This window comes from Fusarium flagelliforme (genome assembly GCF_020744385.1).
Source record: "Fusarium flagelliforme strain FIESC 12 MPI-CAGE-AA-0113 chromosome Unknown B0J16scaffold_6, whole genome shotgun sequence".
In the NCBI taxonomy this organism is placed as follows: Eukaryota; Fungi; Ascomycota; class Sordariomycetes; order Hypocreales; family Nectriaceae; genus Fusarium; species Fusarium flagelliforme.
Genome location: NW_025763508.1, coordinates 1148908 through 1174109, shown reverse-complemented (window position 1 = coordinate 1174109; position 25202 = coordinate 1148908). Strand labels below are relative to the sequence as shown.

At 49.0% G+C, this 25202-nt stretch overlaps 8 protein-coding genes across 8 annotated transcripts; 2 read left to right on the top strand and 6 right to left on the bottom strand.

Annotated features, from left to right (window-relative positions):
• B0J16DRAFT_346831 (BCS1 N terminal-domain-containing protein) lies at positions 1-2987 on the bottom strand. The gene has a single exon (XM_046128495.1). The coding sequence runs from the start codon at positions 2486-2488 to the stop codon at positions 197-199; it is 2292 nt and encodes a 763-aa protein (XP_045979979.1). The 5' UTR covers positions 2489-2987; the 3' UTR covers positions 1-196.
• Positions 2988-3945: 958 nt separating this feature from the next.
• On the bottom strand, positions 3946-4704 carry B0J16DRAFT_387233 (uncharacterized protein; the record flags this gene model as incomplete). Its single annotated transcript, XM_046131655.1, has 1 exon — positions 3946-4704. One exon carries the CDS (start codon positions 4702-4704, stop codon positions 3946-3948), a length of 759 nt encoding a protein of 252 aa, XP_045979978.1.
• Positions 4705-6771: 2067 nt separating this feature from the next.
• On the bottom strand, positions 6772-7536 carry B0J16DRAFT_170299 (uncharacterized protein). Its single transcript, XM_046122403.1, has 3 exons — positions 7282-7536; positions 6905-7224; positions 6772-6842 (listed from the first exon to the last, which is right to left on the bottom strand). The coding sequence occupies exons 1-2, from the start codon at positions 7397-7399 to the stop codon at positions 6929-6931; spliced, it is 414 nt and encodes a 137-aa protein (XP_045979977.1). The 5' UTR covers positions 7400-7536; the 3' UTR covers positions 6772-6842; positions 6905-6928.
• A 1152-nt stretch (positions 7537-8688) lies between these two features.
• Positions 8689-11721, top strand: B0J16DRAFT_346825 (uncharacterized protein). The gene is made up of 2 exons (XM_046128494.1): positions 8689-10354; positions 10410-11721. The coding sequence occupies exons 1-2, from the start codon at positions 9120-9122 to the stop codon at positions 11398-11400; spliced, it is 2226 nt and encodes a 741-aa protein (XP_045979976.1). The 5' UTR covers positions 8689-9119; the 3' UTR covers positions 11401-11721.
• On the bottom strand, positions 11722-13657 carry B0J16DRAFT_417066 (uncharacterized protein). The gene is made up of 2 exons (XM_046133654.1): positions 13075-13657; positions 11722-13025 (listed from the first exon to the last, which is right to left on the bottom strand). The coding sequence occupies exons 1-2, from the start codon at positions 13192-13194 to the stop codon at positions 12126-12128; spliced, it is 1020 nt and encodes a 339-aa protein (XP_045979975.1). The 5' UTR covers positions 13195-13657; the 3' UTR covers positions 11722-12125.
• Positions 13658-13693: 36 nt separating this feature from the next.
• B0J16DRAFT_346823 (WD40-repeat-containing domain protein) lies at positions 13694-15238 on the top strand. The gene is made up of 4 exons (XM_046128493.1): positions 13694-13789; positions 13876-13917; positions 14031-14146; positions 14202-15238. The coding sequence occupies exons 1-4, from the start codon at positions 13787-13789 to the stop codon at positions 14956-14958; spliced, it is 918 nt and encodes a 305-aa protein (XP_045979974.1). The 5' UTR covers positions 13694-13786; the 3' UTR covers positions 14959-15238.
• B0J16DRAFT_170245 (soluble quino protein glucose/sorbosone dehydrogenase) lies at positions 14971-17175 on the bottom strand. Its single transcript, XM_046122402.1, has 3 exons — positions 16650-17175; positions 15818-16595; positions 14971-15769 (listed from the first exon to the last, which is right to left on the bottom strand). Exons 1-3 carry the CDS (start codon positions 16953-16955, stop codon positions 15402-15404), a joined length of 1452 nt encoding a protein of 483 aa, XP_045979973.1. The 5' UTR covers positions 16956-17175; the 3' UTR covers positions 14971-15401.
• A 1664-nt stretch (positions 17176-18839) lies between these two features.
• B0J16DRAFT_290734 (uncharacterized protein) lies at positions 18840-24103 on the bottom strand. Its single transcript, XM_046124265.1, has 6 exons — positions 23804-24103; positions 21917-23753; positions 20234-20907; positions 20049-20184; positions 19660-19997; positions 18840-19605 (listed from the first exon to the last, which is right to left on the bottom strand). The coding sequence occupies exons 1-6, from the start codon at positions 23995-23997 to the stop codon at positions 19320-19322; spliced, it is 3465 nt and encodes a 1154-aa protein (XP_045979972.1). The 5' UTR covers positions 23998-24103; the 3' UTR covers positions 18840-19319.
• Positions 24104-25202: the final 1099 nt, after the last annotated feature.

The window sequence follows — 25202 nt, the reverse complement described above, 5'->3', positions numbered from 1 at the left end:
TAAGCTAGAACGCAAGTCAATGGCATGCCAATATCTGATGCTTCGCGTTGCAAAGAGGGAGCCAGGAAGTTCATTTTGCAAAGTGTTGTATTTCGCTGACTACCAAAGAAACTATTCTAGTTGAGGATTGACCCAATAATATGATAGTAAAAATACCAAAACTCCAATCCAATGCCGTCGTGTGTATTCGTATTACTCATGAAACCGGATTAGGGGTGTCGTAACCAGAGTCAGAGGTGCCCTTGGGCTTAGACTCTCCGACAGACTCTTCACCCTGGACATCCTTCTTCTCTTCCGCTCCAGCCTCAACTTCCTTGGGCTTTTCTTTAGACTTCTCGTCCTTGTTGTCCTTCTTATCCTCGTCCTTCTTGTCATCGGTCTTAACCTCGGCCTCGGAATCAGAGTCAGAATCTGAATCTGAATCAGAACCAGAGCTCTCGCCGTTGCTTCTACGCTTAGCTTTAGCCTTGGCCTTCTTCGCCTTCTTGCGTTCCTCCTTGCGCTTCTTCTTGCGAGCCGCGGCTTCCTCTTTACGTTGCTTCTCCGCGTCCTCGATCTCCTTCTGCTTTCTCTCCTTGCCAGTCTCAATGATCCACTCATCAATAGCTTCGATGGCTGCTTCAGGGTTGCGCTTATTCTTGAGAAGGAGGCCTTGAATCTCTGCAGGGCTGTATTTGAGCGCGGGGATTGCAGCAGCGAACTTGGTGGCCAGTTTATTAACACGGTCCATAGTCTCCTGGCGAGTCTTCTCGGCGAGTGCAGCCTGCTTCTTCTCCTCTTCAGGGTCCAGGTACTTCGCCTTGCTTTCTCCGACGTTGACATCCTCTCCGTCATAGGGGGCGTAAATGGCGCGGAAGATAGAGGCACTCATGTCAGCATCAGCCAGACCGAATTGAACAATCTTGTCAACACGACCAGGTCGGATGAGGGCCTTGTCCAGCTTTTCCAGATGGTTGGTAGTCATGATGAGTACACGACCCTCTTGAGAAGCAACACCATCAAGAATGTTGAGAAGACCAGACAGAGAGAGGCGGCCAGGAAGTGTAGGGGGCCCTGAAGTTGGAGCACCGGGCTGGCTGGGGGCGGCAGGGACAGGAACTGCAGTCTCTGTTGTGCCTTCCACCTTGGTCGGTTCACGAGTGTGTGTAAGGCCAGCACTGTCGATATCCTCCAGGAGCACCACACAGCGACGAGGGAGTTCGGCGAAAAGAGTTGCCAGATTCTCCTCAGTAGCCATGATAGAGCTCAGACTGACCATGTAGATACGCATGCGGAAGAAACCAGCCAAAGCAAGACTGAGCGAACTCTTTCCAGTACCAGGGGGGCCATAGAGGAGGTACCCACGGCGATAGGGAATACCACGGTTCGAATACCAGCGGCGAGTGTTGGGGTTCAGATAATCTGTCACATCCTCAACCAGCTCCTTCTTGGTCTTTTCGTCAAGGATGACCGTAGAGATAGGACGACTGGCTCGACTCATGCAACGCTGCCACGATGGCTCACCCCCGTTTGTTCCCATAGCGCCACGGTAGATGACGGTCTGCTTCTCATCCTTCTTCAAGTACTGATCTTGAGCGTCGAGGAGGAGCTCCTTGATGATGCGTGGGTTGCGACCGAAACAAGAGATAGAGAGTTCCTCGCTGGAACTAGACGAGAAGAGGCTACGGTCTCGGTTCTCGTGGCGTTCGAAGAGAAGCATTTGACCCTTGTACCAGAAGAAATGGGATCCGACAGAGGGAGTGTACTGGAGAGGTTTTTTGCTGGGACCGCCTCGACCCTCGTCATCGTCGTCCTCATCATCCCAACGGAAGAGGAACCAGCTTCGGGAGGAAATGTTGGTGTTGACCATAAAGCGGCGCGAGCCTTGAGCAAACTTCTGGTTGGCGACCCATGCCATGACTATGTTGTAGATTTCATCATCAGTTTTGATGCGAACACTTGACATAAGGTACCCTCTCATGATGTTCCAGGAATACTCTGTGATGTAGTTCCAGACAAAGATAACCCCTGAAACGATGAGAAGTAGAGGGAGGTAGACGTTGAGGTCGATGCCTAGATACGCATGCAGGATGCTAGAGAAGGTAGAAAAGCCCGGGAAGATAAAGTCGAGGATGGCGAATTGTGAAGGCGCCTTGGGATAAGGCGAGTCGTCCACGCCGGGACTTGTTGAATTAAGGGAAGCCATGCTGTCGACTGTTGAAATGCGCTGTAGAAAAAGAAGTGATCCTAACATGGAGGATATCGTCGGTAGTGAGATAGGTTGTAGTATAACAGCCAGGTTGTATAAGCTGTTATGGTACTGTACTGTTGCACCAGAATTATAAGAGTCGAGGTCAAGCTCAAGCCTGAAAGAAGACAAGAGATGTGGTTGAAGGAAAGAAGAAAAAAGGAAAGGAAAGGAAAGAACGCTTTTATAATGGAGAAGTGATGATGATGATGGGTAATACGTAACGTCTGTACTAGCGAAGAAAGAGGCATCCATATGCATGCCCGCACATGCATTTTGCTAGTGGTGCGCCATCAGCCTTACAGCCCAGCGCAGTTTCCTCCCCTGCCTGACTCACAGCCCGACAGAGTTTGACTTTGTTCTATCTTTCGCCTCAGCCTCAAGTCGTAACGTTAGCACAAAGTCCCCTGCCTTCTTTTGAACGAACTGTGGGGTAACAGTGAATTGACATTTCCGATTAGTTGGAAGGTATGATGATTTTCGTCTGAAGATTAGGCATCACTAGGCAGCAGGGCCTTTGATCCACTGATTTCAAGGGAGCACATACGCGGAATCCTTTGTTACTGGTTGGAAACGGGCATGTACAGTATGAATTGAGTTTACTGCATCTTTATGTTGAATGTCGTTTAATAGCGGAAGCCATGGCATGTTGTTGACTTTGCTTGGCCCATGATGACTTCAACCACAGTGAAGGCCGACACGTCCATTTCGAGTTAACATGGCGAAACGCGATAATAGATAATTAGCGATATCATTTGAGGCTGTAGGTGGCCGCCCACTCACTGGAACCTTCTTAGGAACTGCTCGGCTGCCTCTTCCATTCAGCAGACCAGAATTCACGATATCGGATTGGATGAAGCAAAAGACTTGCATGCGCAGTACAACCCTTTACAGGATGACTGCATCGGCATCCCAGACCGCAACGTTTTGCACTACTAACTAAGTTAAGCTTGATGATACTGAAAAAACAAGGATATCAATTCAGGTCATTTCTTTCATTCTTTCAATACAGTTCAGTTTGTCGTCATAACTGAGTCCAGACCTTTTTGACTTACACGGCTAGGCGAAAGAGTCACAGCGGGAGAGACCCGCTAAACTAGTCGCCGGAGGCTGTGTTTCACTGCACACTTACAGGGGATTGGCTGCTGCGTATGGTCGAATAGTTGATCGTCGACATGGGGGGTCGTGGTATTGCATCGCGCAAATCCGAAGTTGCTGTAGGGAAGTGGATTGATGGTGACGGGCAAACTCCTAGGCTTTTTTTTCGGATTTAAATTATCAGGTACTACGTAAAATCATTTGGGCTGTTGAATGGTGCTCTGATGTCACGATATGGAGGCTTATCGTTCAGCCGCATTACCTCTCTTAGTTGCAGCCCGTTCCTTGCTTGAACAACAGCCGTCGACATATTCACTTGTTCAGTTGGCAACAATACTTTTGAAATATATCATTAATTCATAAAACATCAAGACCATTGTGGAATCTGATGACTACGTAGATGATAAACTCCAAGCAAACCTCGATGGAAAAACAAAGAACTCGAATTGATCCCATTCCGTTAATGCTTATACACAAGTTGAGTCCATCAACAACCCATGTTGTTCATGATCGAGTCCATAACGCCTCATTCGCCGTCCCAGTATTCGTTAGCCGTACATACCATATACAATCATTAAACAATAAAAGAGACCTCGCTCTTGGTCTGGAAGATAAACACACTACATCTCTTGATCACTCCAGTCAGAACTCCACTCGCTCTCTGATCGAGGACCACTTCTGCCTCCCTGGAACGGATTGCCTGGTTGGTTTTGACCCGTCACGTTGATAAAGGGTGCAGCGTCAGGCATCGGGGCGTTCATGGGAGGTGGTGGCATAGGAGGAGTAGGACCATGCATATGAGCAGGAGAGTAAGCTCCTCCATATCCAGGATCATACCCTTGACCTTGGTCGTAAACACCATCGTCGTAGCCTCCTTCAAACCCGGGATCGAAACCTCCGCCCATGGGTGGACCCATCGGAGCCGGAGGTGGAGGTGGGCCGGCGTTCATCGGCATCGGCATTGGCATCGGCATCCCCATAGGTTGTACCGGTGGTCGGGGAACGGCTCCGTCAAAGTGTTTACGGGAGCCACCACCACTGCCCTTGCTACTGCGTCCGCTTCTCTTGCTGCGGCTGCTACCGGCATTGCTACCTCTGCTGCTACCGCTGTAGTCATATCCGTGAGGGTGAGCTACCCAGTAGAGTTGTGTTTCTGGTTCATTCCAGTAAGAGAAGGATGAACCGCCAGATCTGACAGAACGGTCATCGTCAAAGTCTCTGGTTCTCTTCTTAAGAGCTGTGGCTCCAGAAGGCGCTCCGGCAGCCCAAGAGAGGAAACGAATAGCCATGGGCTGCTTCTTGGGGATTCTCTTATATGTAGTTGTCCATGCTGAGTCACTCGAGTAGACGGATGAACCGCCGAATGACCTTTGTGACATGATGAAGGGATGAAAGGTGATAACTTTAACTTGAAATGAGGCGAGTGGCAAAGCTCTTGTGATGTCTAGTGGTGTTGATCAAGTGCAGTTCACGAACCAAAGCTTCAGCCTTGGGTTGGTATTGTGCAGGAAGGTAAGGCGAAGGTGTATATAAGAAGGGGTTTCCTTGTTCAAGAGTAGAGATCGACGGAGAAGAAAACTAAAGAAGAAGGACGAGGCAAAAGAAGAGACGGACATGGGAACATGATATAGACGGGCGATCAACACGGACCCCCGTTGAGCTTCAACTATATTATGGCATTGTACTGCACATTGCAAACGCAAACCAAAAAGCAATCGTCAGGATCGGCTGCCTTGTCGAGGCATCTCATATTCTGCGGGCGACAAGTAGAAAAAGAGGCTATTGTTACTTGTCATCTATAGGCCGGTCGCACCTTACACAGCAGTAGGCTCTGAGGAAAGGGTAACGACAGACAGGGGGAAGTGGGTGTGGAGAGCGTTCGTTGTGCAGCTTATACGACAGGTGATGTGCAGTAACAAACCACCAATGAACCGGGGATTGAGGCTCTCCCGGGCGAGCAGGATGGTGGTGAATGGATGCTGTGCAAGCTGGACGATCGTGCGCCACCGTTCGCCCTGCTTTGGAGAGGGGTAGGCCTGTAGGGGAGAGAGGTGATCTAGGACAAGCGATGAGGGTGTAAGAGATGCAAATCTTGTGAACGAGTAGATTTTGTGAAGCGAGAAGAATGCAGCACTTTATTGTGTATATATGGTTCGCCAGAGGTTGTTAGACTGATGCTAAAGAATAGAGGTAAGATGCAACTCAATTGGCTACGGAACACAGAGATAGAGTCTACGGACGCTGGGTCAACTTCCTTGAAACTAGCCTGACACAAGAACCCCGTTGAGAAGCATAACGGACGACTATCAAAAGACGGGAAACGACTAAACTAAACACAACAGGATGCTGAACCATGCGAACGGTCGAGGATAGGCGACGCCCAGACGTCATGCAGCTAGGACATTTCGCTGTGGCTGCCTTTTTTTCTCAGTTCTCTCCTTCTCTAACAAGGTGCACCACATGAGAAAGTAAACGAGGCTGCAGTGCACCTGAGTTGTGAGTAAGCGGTTGCAAACCGCTCAACTATCGCCATATTGATTGGTTATCATGAGCTGCACGCTGCGAGCTGCCGCGGCACAGGGGGAGCTTAGTTGGGTGAGAAAAGAGGGGGAGGACACCAAATGGAGTGCTGTGATATGAGAGGATTGGAAGGGTTTATGCAGTTGGCTTGTTTGCGATGTGGAATGGGATGTGGAATGGGATGTGGAAATAGCCGCTGAAGACTGGTGAGGTGAATTATCACCAGCCGGGACATGTGAAGGAAGGTGATCTGATGTGCAGTACGGTAACAAAACTTCAATTATAAGGCTGACGATCCAAGGATGAAAGCTCGAGAGATGCATATGCGTTCTCTTTCCAGCCTCTTTCAAGATATAATAACATCGTTCTAATTCTAGACTGCACTTTTTGTTGTTGACATGGACAAGTGCAGGGTAACAGCACTGAAGCATATCGTGACATGGGTACGTACAGGCATGGAATATTCATTCGTAAGATGAAACAACAACCGTTAATACAGTTCACTCTAATCATTCACTAAACTTACTACCAAGGAAGATTGATTTCCATCAACTCTTGTGATCTCCAGTCCATGCGAGTGCTTCACCACCTCCAACAAAAACATCTACGAATGTGGAACATGTGGTTCAAGATCTCAAGACACTAGGCGACCCGAGAGTAAGGTTTCGTTTCATGGTTGGCTTAGCCGGGGAACTAGACTACCCCAGACACAAAAAACGAGGCGAGCAGAGCAGAGTTGAGTTGGTATAATATAAGAGCGAGATCTCACCTGCTTGTGTAGAAGAGCAATGAGAGTCTCACGTCTGACACCATCTTTTTCATGACAACGCATACTTTGAAAATGGTCCAATTTTGGTCTGCATCTTGAGATTACGGCTTCTGTCTGGTTGGTTAACGTTGGACGGGCATAACATGACACAAGACTTGAGTGATCGGGATAAGTAACCACGTTCCCGAGTCCGTGTTGCACGTTTCCGAAGCATAAGCTTGAGGGACACTAGAGAGACACATGTGAGAGGTCGAGCAAAGAGTAAGAGATACAACACACTGAGATCAGACCTCTTTCTTGCTAGTGTTGAAGAGTCACGATTCACAGCACACCAGAATATGAAATTTTAATAAAAAAAACTTAAAACCTTTTTCATATCGGTAAATCCGGATTATTTGTAAATAAGATCCTTGGTAAATTAACAAGTGACATTCTAGAAGAGGGTTTGGAAGAAAAAATAAAACTTGGAAGCGAAAATGAAGAAGGCAGGATATTGTGTGGATCTCTTTAATGAAGCTGGGTCTTTTTTCAATAAAGGAAGAGACTTGGCTGTATTGACGACAAAATGAGATAATCAGATCGTGACTATCTAGACGAAATAATTGCTTATCTATTAATTCTTAGCATCTGGTTGTATTAAAGAAAATGCTGATCCCAGGCTTCCTACGGAACAGACCCGAGATTGACTTGGGACCCGAGAATTGGGACAAGCCAAGGTGGAAGCCAAGAAAAAGAAGGGAAAGCACAGGACAAGGACAGAATGAAATGGTCGCCGAGAAATTCATGGTCGGTTCGGCCGGGATCGACAGAGCGGTGCGAGGAATGTGATGGAACCCAGGAAGAGAGAGACCGAGAGAGGGAGACTTAGAGAGAAAGGCATGCAGTGAAACAGAAGATTCTCATCACGATAGACTAAGTTCAAAATGGATACTATTACCATCTCTACCTAGACCCTGATTCACAGGGTCATCACGGCAGTCACCAATGTTGGAATTATCCCCCTCATGCATTCAAACAAGGCAGGACTTTGGACGGAAACCGATAAGGAAAGTCAGTTCGGCTCTGTACAACATCCTAGTCTGGCTTGGTTGCCAAGCGGGAGAAGAGCCGATGACTACGGTATCCTGGAAGACATGACGGTGAAGATTGGAGGTGAAGTGGTCAACGCCGAGACCCAAGAGGTAAACGACAGATTATCTTTTACAGTATTACCTACCTACAGTACAGTACACTATTATTCATGATGAGCAGACTCAGTAGGAACGAGGATGGAATACGAGATCAACCACGTAAACAAACAATAACAAGACCCTTATGCATACAGTCAAAAATAGCCAGTGCAGTCAGTCCAGCCTAGAGCCAGTAGCTGCCAGTCTAGTCCAGCAAAAGTCTGGCGAGTTCCAATGCAATGACGCAGGAATGAAACCTCTCTCCATCCACCTAAAGCCCAGTGCCATCGCCATTGCTGCGTGCTGAAACTGGTTGTATTCCTTGATCCGCCAATCGCGTGAGGCGGGCACTGCTCAGTCAGTCGCCCCTAGCCAGGTCCGCCGGGGACACCAGGGGGAGGGGGATTATCTCTGACTCGCAGATTGAAAGGACAGCTGCTTTCTTTCATAGGGAATGTTATTGTAGATCAATCCAGTGACTGACAATTATCATATGAAAATTGAAGTTACCGTTTGACCTATGTCAACGACAATGCTTAGGTGCAGGTGATTATTATTGATTAGTAGCCAAAGCTTTGGCTTTGCGCCCTGAACTTAGGCCCCAAACTCAGGCCCAAAACTCTCAGACTCAGGGCCAGGTCCATCCAAGGAAAACAAAACCTTCGCGACTCTACAGTGCGATTCTAGTCCTCTCTTAGCTTAGTTTCGTTGCCCGTTCCCCTAGACCTTTTCCCCTTTTGAAGCTACCTCCAATTGGTTGCTTCGAGTGTCTAGTCTCCACTCAAACCCGCCATGGACCCTCTTTGGTATGGCGCCTCTCGTCTCCTGTTGGCTCGCTCTCTCCCTCCTGCTACCGTGTAGCCACTCAGTCACTCCCTCGCTCCCTCTCGAAACCCGCTTCTCTTTCTTGGCTTTTTGCACTTCCTGTCCAGTCCAGTCCAGTCCTTACCCATTCCCCATTCATTCATCGATCCATCCATCCACCTCAACCAAACGGCTAAACGAGTTCAATCAGTCAATCAATCATCCCATTCAATCAATCAATCAAACTCAACCATCGCCATCACATCCCCGAAAATCCTTCGATCATTACACTTTCGACGCCAAACTCTACCTTATCGAATTCGAATCTCGTTCGCTTCACTAAATACCTCTCGCTCAGAGTCGGCCTCCCTTTCGTTATTGATCTGCCGACCCTTCTCCCATTCGATTCCCGACCGTACAAAACCCCCTCGGATCACGACGTTGACTTCAACGCCCGATAACTCACCACCTCTAGGGCACGCCCTTGCCGGCGTCTCTGGCTTGAAGCCCTGGCCTCCCTCTCCGTCACGCCATGGATCCCAACGACAGCAAGGTCTCTCCCACCTCGCGTCGTTCTTCGACCCGACGCTCGCGTTCATTGAGATTATCCGCTGGTAGTGCTGGTATTGAAGATGATTACGACCTCAACGCCATGATGGTGGCGGATGGCTTCCGACCTACCGATAACACCGCCTCTTCTTCCACAGTGAACCCAACGCCAAACTCACATCCTCACCCAGAACCTTCGTCAACGCCAGACGAGTCTTTCTCACCACAAACTACCAAGTCAGCAGAGGCACCAGTTGCACCCCGTACATCAAATGAAATCACGCCTGCCATTCGAAACCGACCTTCCAGTATCTCAAAACCGCATCGAAATCATGATTCTCTCGCTCTCCGAAATGATGGTCCAACGATGGCCGATAGATCTCATGTACGAAACAACGCTAGCCTATCATCAGACGCACCTGTCATCCGTGCCGAAAGCCCCTACACCGGCCCGTCTGGTCCCTCGCATCCATACAACATGTATCCCCAGCGAACAATGAGTGTGGCTACTACATCGACCGCCGCCAATGCTGTCGTACCTGAAGATCGGGGTTATCAAGGAGCTCAAGGCCCAGCTCACCCATATGCTCTTTACACGCAGAACACCACCTCCGGTGAGAGTAGCAGCCAATCGATCCCAGTAGGATTTAACGGCCTAGGAGGAACTTATCAGCGTCAACTGGGACCAGATGGTGAAGAGGCAGGAGATTTAGTGGGCCCCCTGGGCCATACGGAGGAACTGCCGCCTTACACAAGATACCCGGATAATGCTTATGTTCCCAGACCAGCTGCTCAAGCACCGGTCTCGCCAGTATCACCAGTTTCGGAACCCGCCTCCCCGGTTAGAGATGTTCCAGGTCCTCAAATACCTGGTGCCCAAATACCTGGTGCTGGTGGAATTGGAATGGCAACCCGTGATCCCGAGTTCTCTTCGACTGATGATGATCTGGCTCTACCAAGGACTCGACCCTCAGTGAGAAGTGCTGTCTCTTCTGACAATAGCTCGCACGACATCAACACTGCTGCCGCTGAAGTTTCCGAGAAACCAGCTGTAAACAAATGGCAACGCCGTGCAAAGAAGAAGCTATGGGGAATTGTGCCTTACTGGGCTATCTGTCTTCTGCTTGTCGGTCTCGTTCTGATGGGAATTATCATGGGTGCTGTGATTGGGACTATGTTGACCAAAAATCACCCACCACCACCCCCTGATGTTGATGAGTAAGTTATATAACGACGATCCAACTGTGCTTCCATGCTAACCCTCTGGCAGTAGATACTCTACCTCGCCTCCTCCTACTCCAACAACATTCGACCCTGAAATCTTGACAGCAATTCCCACTGATCTACCAGCTATGGCTACAGGCCGTTTCGCACTTCCTAACATTGACTCTCCCCAAGGATATAGTGCCTGCTTCAACGACACAACACAGTCATCGGCTTGGTCCTGCGACATTGTCTATCCTCTCTGGTCGGTTGAGATCCTAAAAGACGTGGACCCGAAGAAAGATTCCGACACAGTTTCCTATAACCTTACACTCAGAGCCATTAACGACAATAAATCCCCATTCCCTTGGGGCGCTCAACCACCCAGTATTAGAACAGTTTCTATGAAGTTGGTCAATGACACAACCGATATTGCACGCGGCCCTGCTTGGTGGTTAAGGACAACGTACAACAAGACCGTCATTGTACCCAGCAACAAGCTTGGCGACTTGGACAAGCGAGGTTGGGACAACGATGATTACGAAGACTACAACTCTTTCCACCGTTTTAAAAATAAGCCAGTGAATGCTAAGGTTGGCGAACAGCCTTGGATCTGTACCTGGCCAAATACTGTTATTGAAGTCTTTATCTATCCTAGTGAGAACGCAACAGGATATCACCCTACCCCAACCCAAGGCGGAGACGACAACCCTACTAGTACCGAGAACAGCTATGCGACTTCATCGACAGCTTGGGATGCCTGGAAGCTTCCTATTTACCCTCATGTCTACAAGATGATGGAGCGTCGATTTCTCTGGGATGAAGACTCGGTGGCCACCTGTGCTCAATACGAAGTGATTGGCGATGGAACTGCTAAGCAGCCGCTTACGAGAAATGGTACACGAGTTACAATGACCATCCAGGAGGACGAGGCCGAGGGCTTTATCGAAAATCTGGATCTTGAATGGACAGACAAACACCACAAGCGATCTCTTCCACAATTAATGAAGCGGACAAGCCCAGCACTAACCGACTGTGCTTGTATATGGAAATCGCAATAGAGCGCCAAATTCGATTATGGCTCACGACGAGGCAGCGATGATCAGAAACACATGTTGTTCTTGATCTGCTGACCATTTTTATTTTGATATCATACGGCGTTATGCATACAAGACTTGGGACTGGGTTGGAACTGCACGATTCTCATTTTTGTTTTCATCGTGTACATTCCGCTGCGTGTTCTGTCGGTTTTCAAGACTGCATCATGGGAGACGGGATGACTATCTTTTGGGCTACAAATGACCGGACGGGACTATCTGGAGTTATAGGAGCGACTGCCGGCTTACGAAAAGAAATGCTTTTTTACTGAATTAAATTATTGAACTTTGACCAACTTTCGCTTCTGACTTAACTGTGCATGACTTGATCAAACGTGAACGTGACTGCAAGGTCTCTTAATATCCAAGTAGTCTGGTGTATGATCTGATGTTGCTATCCTAAACTACCACCTGTATATGTATGAATCATACATGTTACTAACTGGGGCAGTGCGTCGACTCCTTTTCAAGCCGTCATTCCAGATGATAGTCTAGAACGTCGTTCGACTGAGCTGCTCGATGCACGAACCATAGACCGAGGAAGAACCCTCGTATCCTTCGTTCAACATCGGCGTGACTTCCCACCGCGACGTCAACTCGTCTTGATATGGGGTAAGATTTCCTGGCGTAATCTGATGCTGCAAACCCGACTCGAAAGCTCTGTTACTTTCGTTGGGATCTGAAAGCTGTCACTGTGCCTCTTTCGCAATATTCGTCTCATTCTCTGGCGTTTCACGGATCTCATTGTCGATAATGTCCTTCCTTCCATCGCGGAAGTCTCGCATTAGAGATAAGAACACTGAGTTCTTCCACTTTTCACCATCTTCGTGTTCGACTGATTCGAGAAGGCGCTCAGCTGCGTCTGCGACCTCAGACTTGGACTTTGCGGCTTCAGCTGGTTCTTGGACCACAGGCTCCTCTTCCGCCTCGATTGAAAGACTGGCGATATCTGGTGTGGCAAGGTTGGTGGGATTTGCTTCCAGGGTTGGTTCGACGCGGGTCTCTTGCTGTCCAGCCTGTTCGGCCTCTGCCTTTGCTACCGCTGCATCGTTAAGCTCTAGTTCGCGAGCCATCTGGTCCATCATGGCGTCTACTTCCTCCATTCCCCCGCCGGCGTTGGTTGCCATCCATTTTGACATTTCGTCGTCAAATCCAGCCTCCTGTGTCGATGCTGCGTTGCCGTTCATGAAAGCGCCATTGGACTGTCCAAACATAGGCGCAAATGCAGTGTTGGGCTGCATAAATGCGGATTGGAAGTTCATCTGTGGAGTTGGTTGATGCATTTGAGGTGCGGCTTGGGAGAAGCCATTTTGAGCAGGCTGTCTTTGCTGTGTCTGATTTGCGAAACGGTTGAAGTCAGCTGCCCAGTTACCTACATCAACCGAAGGGGAGTGCTGTCCCTGGTTGAAGTGCGCTGCTTGCGCGGCGTGAAATGCAGGCGAATGTCCTTGCTCAAGAACAGCAGCATGAGCTGCTAACCTCCCTGCTGCGTGGTGATGTTGGGGAACTCCTGGGAGAGTTGCTTGGCCGTCCATGAATGCGCCGAAGCCATCTGCGCCTTGCATATGTTGTGGTGCAGATCTGAAAGACTAACAAAGTTCAGTTAACATGTCTGTAGAATGCGACGTTCGTACTTACAGTATGACCTTGAGGACCACCGCGACCTACGAGTCGGTCTTGGTGATGGCTAACATCTCGACCCTGATGGTCGATGAGTTGCTTAAAGGGAGTTCCTCCGCTGCATGAGGCGTCCGCCATGATTGTATATGTTGTTTGGGTATATGAGTGATGTCAAAATGCTGATATTCAAGTAGTATGCCTCGGTTTACGCGGGGTGCTCTAGTGGCGTCTTGAATGGAAGGACACGAGAAGATGATATATGGTTAAAAGATATACGCGACGAACAGGGGCTTGTATATACAAAAGGGGAAACAGGATCGAAGGTTAAAAGTAGAAGGCGAAATAGATGTTGAAGATGAATAATCCAAGAATGACCTTCCCCAGATTCCAAAAACATGGAAATCAATGGCTCGTGATTGCACCCTCCATCATTACGGCTACTGCAACGTCCGGGGAAGCCCAACTGCGGCCGAGGCAACATGAACGCCCGGTACGTACCGAGTACCAGTTCGGGAACAAATGCGGTAAGTGGGGGTTGACGAGTGAAAGAGATCACGTATCATCTCACGTGATCTACAGCTTGGCCAACTGTCACCACCGCCACGGTCTGGCGCGGATAGCTCCAGGTCATGGGCGGTATCGTGTCCTCTGATAGCCACCTTTTTATAAGTCCATCCCTTTTTCTGTTTGTTTCTTTTTGCGCTGTAACCCTGGTGTGAAATCAAGCAAAATGGTATGTTTTCTCCATGATGAAATCAATTCTCAATCTTAAACATACTCCGTATCGTTTACAGTAAAGCTAACTCCCCACCCCTTTAGTCGGCGCAAGTTATCTCCAACTCTGGTCATGAGGACATGATTGTACGTTCCATTCCCGAATGATGCGATTAGAAGCTATGTGATGCATCGCCTAGCTCCTAGCTACAGACAACCAAGCTCCCCGCGATCTCGAACTACACTAACAGCTTCCACAGCATGATGCTGTCCTCGACTACTACGGCCGCAAGCTAGCTACATGCTCTGGCGACAAGACGATCAAGATCTTCGAGATTGAGGGCGAAACCCAGCGATTGGTCGAGACCCTGAAGGGGTGAGTACGAAAGGCTGCCGGATCATGGACGATGGCTGACTAGATGGAACGATAGACATGAGGGTGCTGTTTGGTGTGTTGCCTGGGCGCATCCCAAGTACGGCAACATCCTGGCGTCGGCTGGTTACGATGGCAAGGTCTTTATCTGGAAGGAGCAGGGTGGACAGAACAACGCATGGCAGCGAATCTACGACTTTCCCCTACACAAGGCCTCGGTCAACATTGTCTCTTGGTCTCCCCATGAGGCTGGCTGCCTACTAGCATGCGCCTCTTCCGACGGCAACGTCAGCGTTCTCGAGTTCAAGGACAACAGCATCGACCACACCACCTTTGCTGCCCACGGTCTTGGCGTCAACTCCGTTTCCTGGGCTCCCGCTACAACCCCCGGCAGCATTGTGAGCAGCGCTCCTGGCCCTGGTGCTACTGGCAACCGTCGATTCGTTACTGGTGGTAGCGACAATGTCCTCAAGATCTGGGCCTTTGACCCTGCTTCTCAAACCTACAAGCAGGAGCGCGAGCCCCTGACTGGCCACACCGATTGGGTCCGCGACGTTGCCTGGTCCCCTACCGTTCTCCAGAAGTCCTACATTGCCTCCGCTTCGCAGGACAAGACCGTCCGTATCTGGACATCCGATCCTTCAAGCCCTATTCAATGGGAGTCTAAGGTTCTTCCCTTCGAGGCCGCTGTATGGCGCGTCAGCTGGTCCCTTAGCGGTAACGTTCTGGCTGTCAGTGGCCAGGACAACAAGGTGTCCTTGTGGAAGGAGAACCTCCGGGGCGAGTGGGAGTGTGTCAAGACGATTGAGGAATAGAGTATGAAGTACAACAACGCGTTGATGGATACAAATAGGAGAGCCAGGCGTTCAAGGCAAACAAAAGGGTGATTATCTTGCTATGACCTCTTGAACCCGATATTGAACGAGATGTGAAGATGCGAATTTGGCCCGATTATGCTAGAGGATGTTATTGTGCATAACGCAAGGGCAGAAGCTGATTATTGTCACGAAAGAATCATGATAATAGAAGGCAAGAGGCAAGCTCTTTTGGCCCATTGTCATAGAGTATGAATTTAAGCAATGTTATGAACTAGGATACACTGTAATGCTATTGGAATACCACGAATGAACCAGGCTTCTGCACCCAAAACCAGGGCGCCGCACAATTCCCAAACACAAACACTATGCACGCATGCACGCTCAATCCTTCACGAACAAACTCAACAACCTGTGCTTCAAGCACATTGGACTCGGAAGTCTCACGCCATGAATCCTCCCATTACCACGGCGGCTAGCGTAACGATCAAAGCAGCTGAGCTAGGCTGCAGAGAGAATGCCGAGTTGTCATTTTTATCATCGTCATCGCCCTGTGAAGAACTGGAATCGGAGTCTTCCTTGCGGTGGTTCATGACAAAAATCTCACCAGTACTGTCGGAACTGAACCAAAGTCGGCCTTGGGGATCCCATGCCAGACCGACTGGGCGGAAGCAATTCTCAGGGCAGTTCCCCAACTTCTCGTTGTAGATGATGGGCGTGGCAGCGTCTTTGCTGTTTGATGGTTTCTCAGGTTGACCATTTTCGAAGGTTACCCGAGAAATCTGATATCCGACTGGAGGGTTACGATTCCCTGAAAACGTTAGTTAATGAACAAGAGTATGTGATAGTGCTAGCTTACAGCTTCCATGGAAAGAAATGTAGGCTGTTGTGCCTTCCTTATCGAACTTCATGTCCAGAGGCGCAGTATGAGCTTGGAAGGCCAGCACTGGAGCAACGTATTGCTTTTTGCATTCCTCATCGTTAGGATTGGTATCATCCTTGAACTGACGAGACTGACGATCAGCAGGGAATTGGTCGCCAACTTCCAAATCACCCAGATTGGGAAAGTCCTCGGTAGACCAAAGCGTATAGCAATGAGGGTAACCATAATTGCCACCCTGGTCCTCACGAGAGTCGTTGAGATATCCGTGAAAGTTCATCTCTTCAGCAGGGTTGTCTTTGTGAATGTCTTTACCGTTGCGCTCGAGCTGATCAGCTGAGTTCTCGACGCTGAAGATGCCACCAGTTTCAGGATGTTCTGCCAGGCCTACCGAGTTGCGGAGCCCCCAGCCGAGACGACGGCCATCAGTGTAGTCGTAAGGCCTCTGGTCAGAGCCACTGCTGAAAGATGAGATGTTGAATGCACGAATCTGGGAGCGGCCAGTCGCTTGATTCTCAGCTCCTCGATCATCATTACCGGCACTACCACGAGAGACAAGGAGCATGTCTGGCTCTTTCTCCGAGATAAGCAAGGTGCGTGAAGTATGGCCACCATTGGTCATGTTGGTGACTAAAGTCTGAACTGTAGAGTTATCGACTTTAACCTTTGACGGGTCATAAGACCACGCAAAGACATCGTTGGAAGAGGAAGCGTAGAGAGTACGTCCATCCTTGGAGATGGCGAGACCATGATTCAACTAGATGTGTATGATTAGTGGTGATTCGAGACTGGAACTGTATGGCCGACTCACGTTGTCTTGCTTGAGCAAAGTTGTCTTCTTCTTGACATGCAGGCATGTGTCTCCTCCATCCTCGAGCTCGAAATGGATTATGCCATTTCCGGAATCGATGACAATGAGTGCACCTTTGTTGTCGAACGTGATGCCTCGAGGCCGTCTAAGCTCGCTGGCAATCAGGCGATAGCTCCAGTCTTTTTCAGTAACAGGTGAAGGGTATGATGTCTTGAGGGCCTTGAATTTGCAGTCTTGGGCTGATGCTATGGAAAGGAGAAGCATTGAAGCCAATGTAGTGGCGGTGATTCGGTAGAGAGACGCCATTGTAACGGTGAGGGGAATGACGTCGGGGGATCAAGAAATAGATGTGATGGATTGGGTATTTTTGGAGACAGGCAAGTGATGGGAATGTGGAAATGATCTGAATAAGCTTATGCGAATGGGTATCAAAGAATGAATGAAACTAGTCGTGAATCGTAATCATGAATGGGATGTGTGTATGTGGAAGAAGCAAGAAGATGAAGTTGAAGAGATGGACGTCGAAGCAAAGAAGTAGGTACTTGGATGGAGTGAACGAAAAGTCAGGAAGGACCCTTGGAGACGAACATGTCATTGATGCCTCGGCCAAGAAGGTGCAGATCGGAACGCTCCAATGAAACAAAAGACGGCAAGTCAATCCCGGCTGATCCTGCCCAGTTACCCCGGATCGCTCTTAACTTAAAATGCTTGATTCAAGATGTGCTAACCAAAATGTCTGAGGCTGTGCTACATACGAGTACGGTGAAGAATTGAGGCAGGTACGCTGAAGACAATGCCAAGGTCGATTAGATCTTCGATACGACCGGCTAATAGAGGAATACGGATGCGACGGTTTATTCTGTTCCGTTTCCAATTGTAGTATACCGATAAATCATGCAGGAACGGGATATAGCAGTGATCGACAGATGCAGTCTGTTGCATGCACGAGGCACGATCTATAGATCAGTCCAAACCTTTGGTTCGTATAATTCGTCGATATCACAAATGCAACTAAGTTAAAGCCACCCACCCGTAGAGATGGGTATCGTATTGCGAGATATCGATCGTTAGACGTGCTACGAAGCTCTTGGATTTGCTTCAAATGTGAAGCTATTATCCTATGAATTGAGTGTTACGCCACTGAGTCTTATCATGCAGGTACCCAAACCATGTTACTTTATTCAGGTGCCACAACGGTATCTTACTTTATGGGTTTAATCAACAGGCTTACAATCTAATCTGGGGTCTTGTCTGGCTCTATAAATTCATCACCTCATATGGACATACTGTGCACTATCTACTTTAGCCTGCCTAGAGGCAGATCTGTTTGAATACCATTTCCATTGATGGCACCGGCGTAAACAAAACGGAGACCAACCTCGATTTACACTTGTCTCTGGAAGAAGGGATGAATTTCCAACTCTGGGCTCGTCTCGGAGCGAGTGCTTTAAGCGAAACATTGGTCAACAGGTGATTAAACATACGATCGTGACGATCACCGTGAGGTTGTTGGTCAAAGGTGTCGAAGTCACCTATAGACAGAACCAATAACACCTTGAGTAAATCTGACCATGTCCCATTCGTATGTCCTAGAATAGATTGAAACTTCTAGAACCTGATGTTTTCCACGCTACAATGTATTGGGCAACAGACAAGCCAGTCTTACAACAGAAATGAAGACTGTCTCCGAATGCGTGCGCTGCAATTGGGCACTGGGCTATTGAAGTCCAAAGACCAAGAGAAGTAAGTACAGAGGCAATTAGCAAGAGATTAACTTTCCCTTATCCTATTAGGCCTTTATGTAGCTGCCCATATGATGAGTATCTTCAAGCCATGCCCTAGTCCCATCTGTACATACGGCAAGTGATGCATCGACTCGCGAAGCATACCAAGTTGAGCTTAAGTCAACCAGGTCGATGATCTCTTTCTGGATGCGCAGTTCGAAAGGCCTATGGATGAATGTTCTGATACTGGATGCATGGCGCCCCAAAGAAAATCACTTATCGAAACGGGACGTTGTCTAAGTTGGCGGTGGCAATAATGGGATGCCTTAAGGAACTCGAGACTGGAAAAGCTTACTCAACTCCCTTGAGGCGGCATGAAACAAATTTGATCGATCAGACTCATCAGATTTCTAGTCAAGCAACGAAACGATACTATTTGGCGTAGCCGTCAGTAATTATGTTGTTTGTGAAGGCTACATTGGCCAATTTCGAACATCACCACAGTGTCGACGCTCTGATAATGCCCTAGCAACATCACTCTGCCAGGACAAATATAGAAATATACATATGCTTTGGGTACTTGGATTATCTCTGTGCTGTATATCAAACATGTAAAGAAAAGACAGGTAGGAGTTCCCGTAAAGAAACCCCCAAAATTCCAATGGCACCCTGACGCCCGCCCTTTGTGAATCTCAATGGACCAAAACCCTCTCTTCCCTTCCACGTATGTGCTTTTGCATCTGCCCAAATGGTATGGATCACCGACTCTGGTCGCAGGACGAAAAAAAAGTAAAAACAAAGATAATAACCTAGTAGAATGGTGGAGGAAATAGAGAAAATGTTGGGGGAATGGGGGTTACAAAAACAAAGCTACACAAGGTGTGATAGACAAAAGAAATGAGGACAACAATTAGACGATGCTTGGGGGGTTGCAGAACATGATGGTTTAGCGGAGACCGATGACACTCATCTCAAGAGTCCATACTCTTCGGATCCAGACCTTAAGCTTGCCCTCAACACCTGCGACATTCTCAAGCTCGACACCTTCCCACCAGCATCGTCGAGCGGGTTTGCGCCAGAAAAGCAGAAGCTTTTGGGCCATGCCAACAGCATTGGTACCCATCTCGTTACCTCGAATATCACTGCGTAGACGGGCGAGAGCCAGACTGCAGATGACAGCCTTGTTGGGCTCGCCAGCACGGTGGCCCCATCGGTCATCATGGTTAAAGCCGCTACTAATAGGTTAGCTTTCATCACTGTAGACAAATCTCTGCGATCCAACTCACCCTGCTGTCAACATCTCAATAAGATGGGCCTCAGTAGTACCAGGCTCGTCACTTCGCTTGAGTCCGGAAAAGATGCCGTTCTGTTGCTGCAAGGCCTCTGCGGCCGCCCGTTTCACGGCAATCATATCAAGCTGACCGATATCTGCTCGGGGAGGAATAGCGTAAAAGTCAAGGTCCTCACGGAGCACAATGATACCGGCTCGCTTAGAGTCGTCACGCGAGGTACCAAGAGAGGGAGTATCCTCGTCCTGCGAAGCACTTGGTGATCCATCTGTGGGGATAGACTGTGCGACGTCTCTGAAGAAATCAAGCATGTACTGAAGCGAAGCTGGGTCGTACTAGTCTTGGTGAGTTAAATGTTGACTATAACGTGAAAGGCATTGGCTTACGTCTACTTGCACGGCATCTCCATCCGAGAAGCCACCCATTTGGCCCTCAGGAAATAGACCATTGGGGAACAGAGAAAGAAGAACAAATTCGGGCAAAGTAAGCAACTCGTCTCTAGAGAGGTAAAATCTTGTGCCCCTATTCGGAATTAGTACACCATCGACTCAACTCAACGCAAAAAGCTCACCTCAAATCCATAGCAATCGTTTCATCGGCACCAACATCTCCCAGAGTGCTAACAGGCGGCCCGCCCTGTTGCACCTGAGTGATGATGCTTGAAGCTCCTCCTGCGGCAGCCATTAGGAAAGAAAATGCGGCAAGGGGACTATCGCCCTCTTCTGAATAAGCTGGAGGTGGTTCTGCGTCGTCGTCCTTGCGACTGGAGTCCTTGGTATCCCGAGGAAGTGCGCGCTTGGTTTCCGCGACTGGATCACGAAATGCGGTAGTGCTTTGGTCGGGGTCAAATGGAACTGCTTCTCTCGGGGAGGAAGATTCGTATGCTGGCGCAGCGGACCCTGATGCTTCGGCTTCACAAGAAGATCTGGCGGCAAAAGTGGCGAATTTATCGGAGCGCTCGTGAGCGTCGTTAGGCGGAGAGGTAAAGAGCGACGAGAAGGGGGGAGGGCGTGAAGTTGATGGTTCGGACGCTGGATACTGCGGCGGTGGAGACTGCTCGCGGCTTAAAAGAACGTGAGTTTCCGGCTCTTTGGCGGATTTAAGGTTGTCAGGCGTTGATTCGCGATGACTTGAAGTCGTGCGCGTGCTTGGCGGTCTTGATGAGGCTGGTGATGGTGTCTTATTGTCTAGGGACGCAGAAGGTCCAATTCCAAGTTCCTGAAATTCAGACAGGATGGCGGTTTCCTCTTAAAAGAAAACGAAGTCGTTCAAGACAGATACTCCTCCAAATCGGCGAACAGGCGAAAAGGAGAAGAGCGGTCGATTGAACTTGACCGGTTCCAAGATGATTATTTAGGTTGTCGATAAGGTAAACGGTTGAAACATTAAAAACAGGCGGAGATTAAGCGTGACAGCCGAATGGGGAAGAATTTCGTTCTTTCTCGTATCGGAAGTGCGGCCTCGTCGCGTCGTGAAGCTCTATCTACAAGAGATGGAGGTATGGCGATGTGATGCGATGTGATGTGATGCGTGAGTGAGGTTCACATTGGTCCTCAGAACAGCGAGCAGCGCGATTCCTCATTCGACGGTTGCTCCCCTGAGGTGAGCCCCCGAGCTTCAGTGGCAGAGTGGCACTAAATTGGAGCCCCGCGATATGATGAAGTGGTCCAATCAAATGTCTTTATAAGCTACCGACAGGGTCTTAGCCGCTCACTTCAAGTGGAGTGTAGGCGCTAGAGGCGCTGGAGTTGTAAGCTCGACGCTTGGCGTACATGTTTAAGATGAGTGAGGCCGATCGAAGATTGAAGATGGGGAAAATTCTAGTCGATGTTGATATTGATGTTCTAACTCGAAGAAACAGGTATCTAGCTCAAGTCGATACTGCTATAGCAAGAGTTAAAATTCAACATGGCCTTCCGGGACATCATGTACAAGGTTCCTGACAAAATTTGCCTGTCAATTTCGACCTAGGAGGCCAATGCTTGTCCGGGGCACGGGAATGATATTAATATTTTTCGGTTAAAAGAGTGTTTACATCACAGCTGTTTGTTTAGCGATTCCTTGTTTATCCGCTACAGATCCATGGATGGATGCCATGATGTACAGAGTAGGGACCTGGGAGTTGCTTAGGTATGGCAAAAGTCAATCGTAGTTGAAAGTCAGTTACTCCTCATGCCCTTGAATTTATTAGTGACTTGTAATTATGGTGGTACTATTATTCGCTATCGCTATCTCCAAAAATTGCTCGAAGGACTTCATCGTGTGCCGTCTTCCCCTCGACTGCTTCATTCTTGTCCGGATTGATAGCAGGCTCAGGTACAGGAGCGGGTGGCACAGTTCCTCCAGGGGTATTTCCGATCAACTTGACATCTCCAGCCGGTGTCCTTGAACTGATCTCAGCATCTTCCATAGTGCCTAGGTCTTCATCACGGCTTCTTGTGCCAGAGCTAGTTCCCACCTCAGCGTCTGGCTGAGAGTGCGCAGGTGGTCGAACATTAAACCGTTTGCACAATAATCGTGTGGGGTAAAAGTTGTCAACTTTACGAGTCATCTTGCCGTACATGCCCATCTTGGCTGCTTCTTCTGCTGGATCAGCTACCTTTGGTTCTGGTTTTGACAACAGGTCTGTCTCGGACTCATTTGTTGACACGGTCGATGGCTTCTTTGCTGTGGTGAAACGAGAAGCCATAAACCCTGTCATTGGTTTGAATATCCTAGCGCAGTTATGGAACTCTGAAAGTTCTCTTGAAAAGTCATCGTAAGCCATCCCTTTGGGCTTGTATGGTAGCGGTTGACTACCCGTCGCGAAGTGTTCCAAGTAGGTTCTATAACGTGCTTTTTTCTCTTCGTTGTCCGCGTAGGGTCCAGATGAGCCTCGTGAGATAGCTGCGATGGCCGTTTCTCGATCCAGCTTAGGCGCTTGGTCCCAAACTGCCTGTTGCCTTTCCTCCTCCGATATAGCATAGCCTTCGGGTATCTCTCCCAAGCCCTGCGGGAGTTGTTTGTTCCCGGACGCTGTAGCAAGCCGGTCCCGTGCTGAGCTAGTGATGTAGTCAAAGACGGATTTTCCTGGTAGACTCTTTTCTCCAAGAAGAGCTGCCCTTGACTTCGCATCATGGGTGGATGCTTTTGCAGCATCTGCCGTTGACTTATACTCTGAAGAAGCTGCCTGCTCCGAGGACGTTTTGGACGACACCCATCCTTCTGGAACCGGTGGCGGTGCATATTCCAACAAAAGATCAGATAAATCTTCTGTAATTTTGGCTAGTACGAAACCATCAAGCGGTAATCGTCCATCATGGCATCTCCCGAGACCGTTACCAGCTCGGGCTGTCCTTGACACAAAGACTGGAGCATTCTTCAGCGCAGGGTTAACTGCAGCAGATGCTTTCTTTGCCTTCTTTTTCTTCTTGTCACCACCGACAACACGATTGTACCGGATTTTGGGTCCGATCTCGTAGGGGTCTTCTTCGTCGGATCCGTTATCGTTCAGAATACCCACTCCTATTCCACCACGCCCGGGTTTCGACTTTGATTTCTGCGAGGAGAAAACAGAGGTGGTTCGCGGGGCCGTCTCAGGGACGTTTTCGTCCTCGTCATCCTCGTCGGCTGCTGCTGTGATCGGGTTCGACAACTTGGTTTCACCGTCGTGCCCTAGTCCTTTCCGATCGTTTTTGCGGATAAATCGAATCATCTCAGCATTGTCCGGCGCAAACAAGTGTGTCTCGGTAGTATCAGGATTCTTTTGTTCGACGTCAAGCCGGGCGCTTCTTCGAATCTTGGGCCCAATGCCTTGTCCATCTCTCCAACCCATCCGCCGTAGCAGCTTTAATCCCATGGTATCTCCTTCGGCTCTTAGTAAACCCATCAAGCCGCCAGTATTTGCGTCCTGGCCCGAGCCGAGGCCAGCAAATGCTTGGGACGTCTGTACTTTCTGTGCTTCGGCAGCATCAGCAAGATCCTCCTCGTCCATGTAGTCTTCTGGTCGCTGTTGCGCTTGAGTCGTGCCATCTTTTTTATGTCGGTTGTTTCGACTCGACACGAATGTCGACGGAGTCCATCCTTCTTTAGACCCAACAGTATTGAAATATCTAACATGGTAAGCCTAGGCTTCTGATATGAGATATGTGAATGTACTCACCCTGCACTCCAACCACCAGTAAATGCACCGTGTAATCGTTTGCGCCCTCTCTCATCCCTCACCTCCTGTTTCCACACTGGCACAAAAGAGCCATCGTCTCGAGCTTCGGGATCATCGGGGAGAGGGGTGCCGAACGTTGCAAAGGGTGCATGGAAATCGGCTTCGTAGGTTGCGCGGGAGCGTTTATATGACATGGGACTGAGATGTCGGCGTATCGCGTAGTAGCCTTAGAAGCATTGAAAGTGGGCGTTTTACTTCAATAGAGTAAAGACGCGAATATGTCGAATGTAGCCACAAGACTTATGATGATAATGAATCGTAAAGTCACTGCGATGGTTGTCGCGACGTCTAAATTGGCCTTATCGATAAGCAGCAAAGTTTAGCTCCATGACAAGTCAACCAGCTAAACTTAGTGGCTCTGGCGCAAGACCTTAGGACAGGGGGTTCTATCAAATGTTGGAGAGCTTCCATCCATGCAACTCCAGTCTTCAAAGTTTCTCCCGCTTCGGGTACCTATGCAAGTGCACGCGTGTGGAACGTTGTCAATTGAGTGCCACTGTGGAGGGATGCGACTGGCAGCGCAGCCTTGAAACAGTTTCTACCATACTGCGTATCGTTGCTCAAGATTGAGGCATGACATAATCGTTTAGAGACGTCATAGTTTTGCTTTGACAGATGGACGTTAAGAAGCACCTGAACGTGATATTTACAAGGTCTCCCTTTATCCGCCTGCGTTAGTAGTTTCAGTCTGACCGATACCTCAAACTCCAAGACATGACTTCCAGCGAGGGATAAAGGATGCAGCACGCCCGACGAGATAGCATTGTGTGCCTGGCTGTCACTGTGTGAGGATCACTCGGCTGAGGCCTGGTCTTGGCATTCCATCTAAGAACGGTGGCTGACAATCGCCGGTGAAAAGAACAGACAGCCAGACAATGATTGCTGGCTGATGTGAACACAAAGACATGGATTGTGCTGCATCACAACGCAACCCCATCCCACCAACACCTTACACAATCCGCAAGGTCCTATGCGCTTGTCCGCCCTGTGGCTGCTTCGATTTTGCTTCTTCGACATGGAGGCAATGCATTCCAGCTCAGCTCCACGACTTCCAAGACACAACTGCCTTAAAAGGAGTCAAGATCTAAACCCGGTTTCCAGTAATGGGTCCCAGCCTCCAACCCCTCGTTTAATCAGCCACGTAAATTTGCAGCACTTTGCGGCAGATCCACTTCACAGGTTAGAAATGCGGTCTTCTGGCTGGTAGCTGACGTCGGATACTGTGCTTGGCGTTGGTGTTGCTGGAAACAGGGAACTGGGCTTGGTATCCGTACATACGATAATTAACTTAACGGCGCAGATATCGTGGAGCGAAAAAGCCCGATGTCTACTGCAGTTT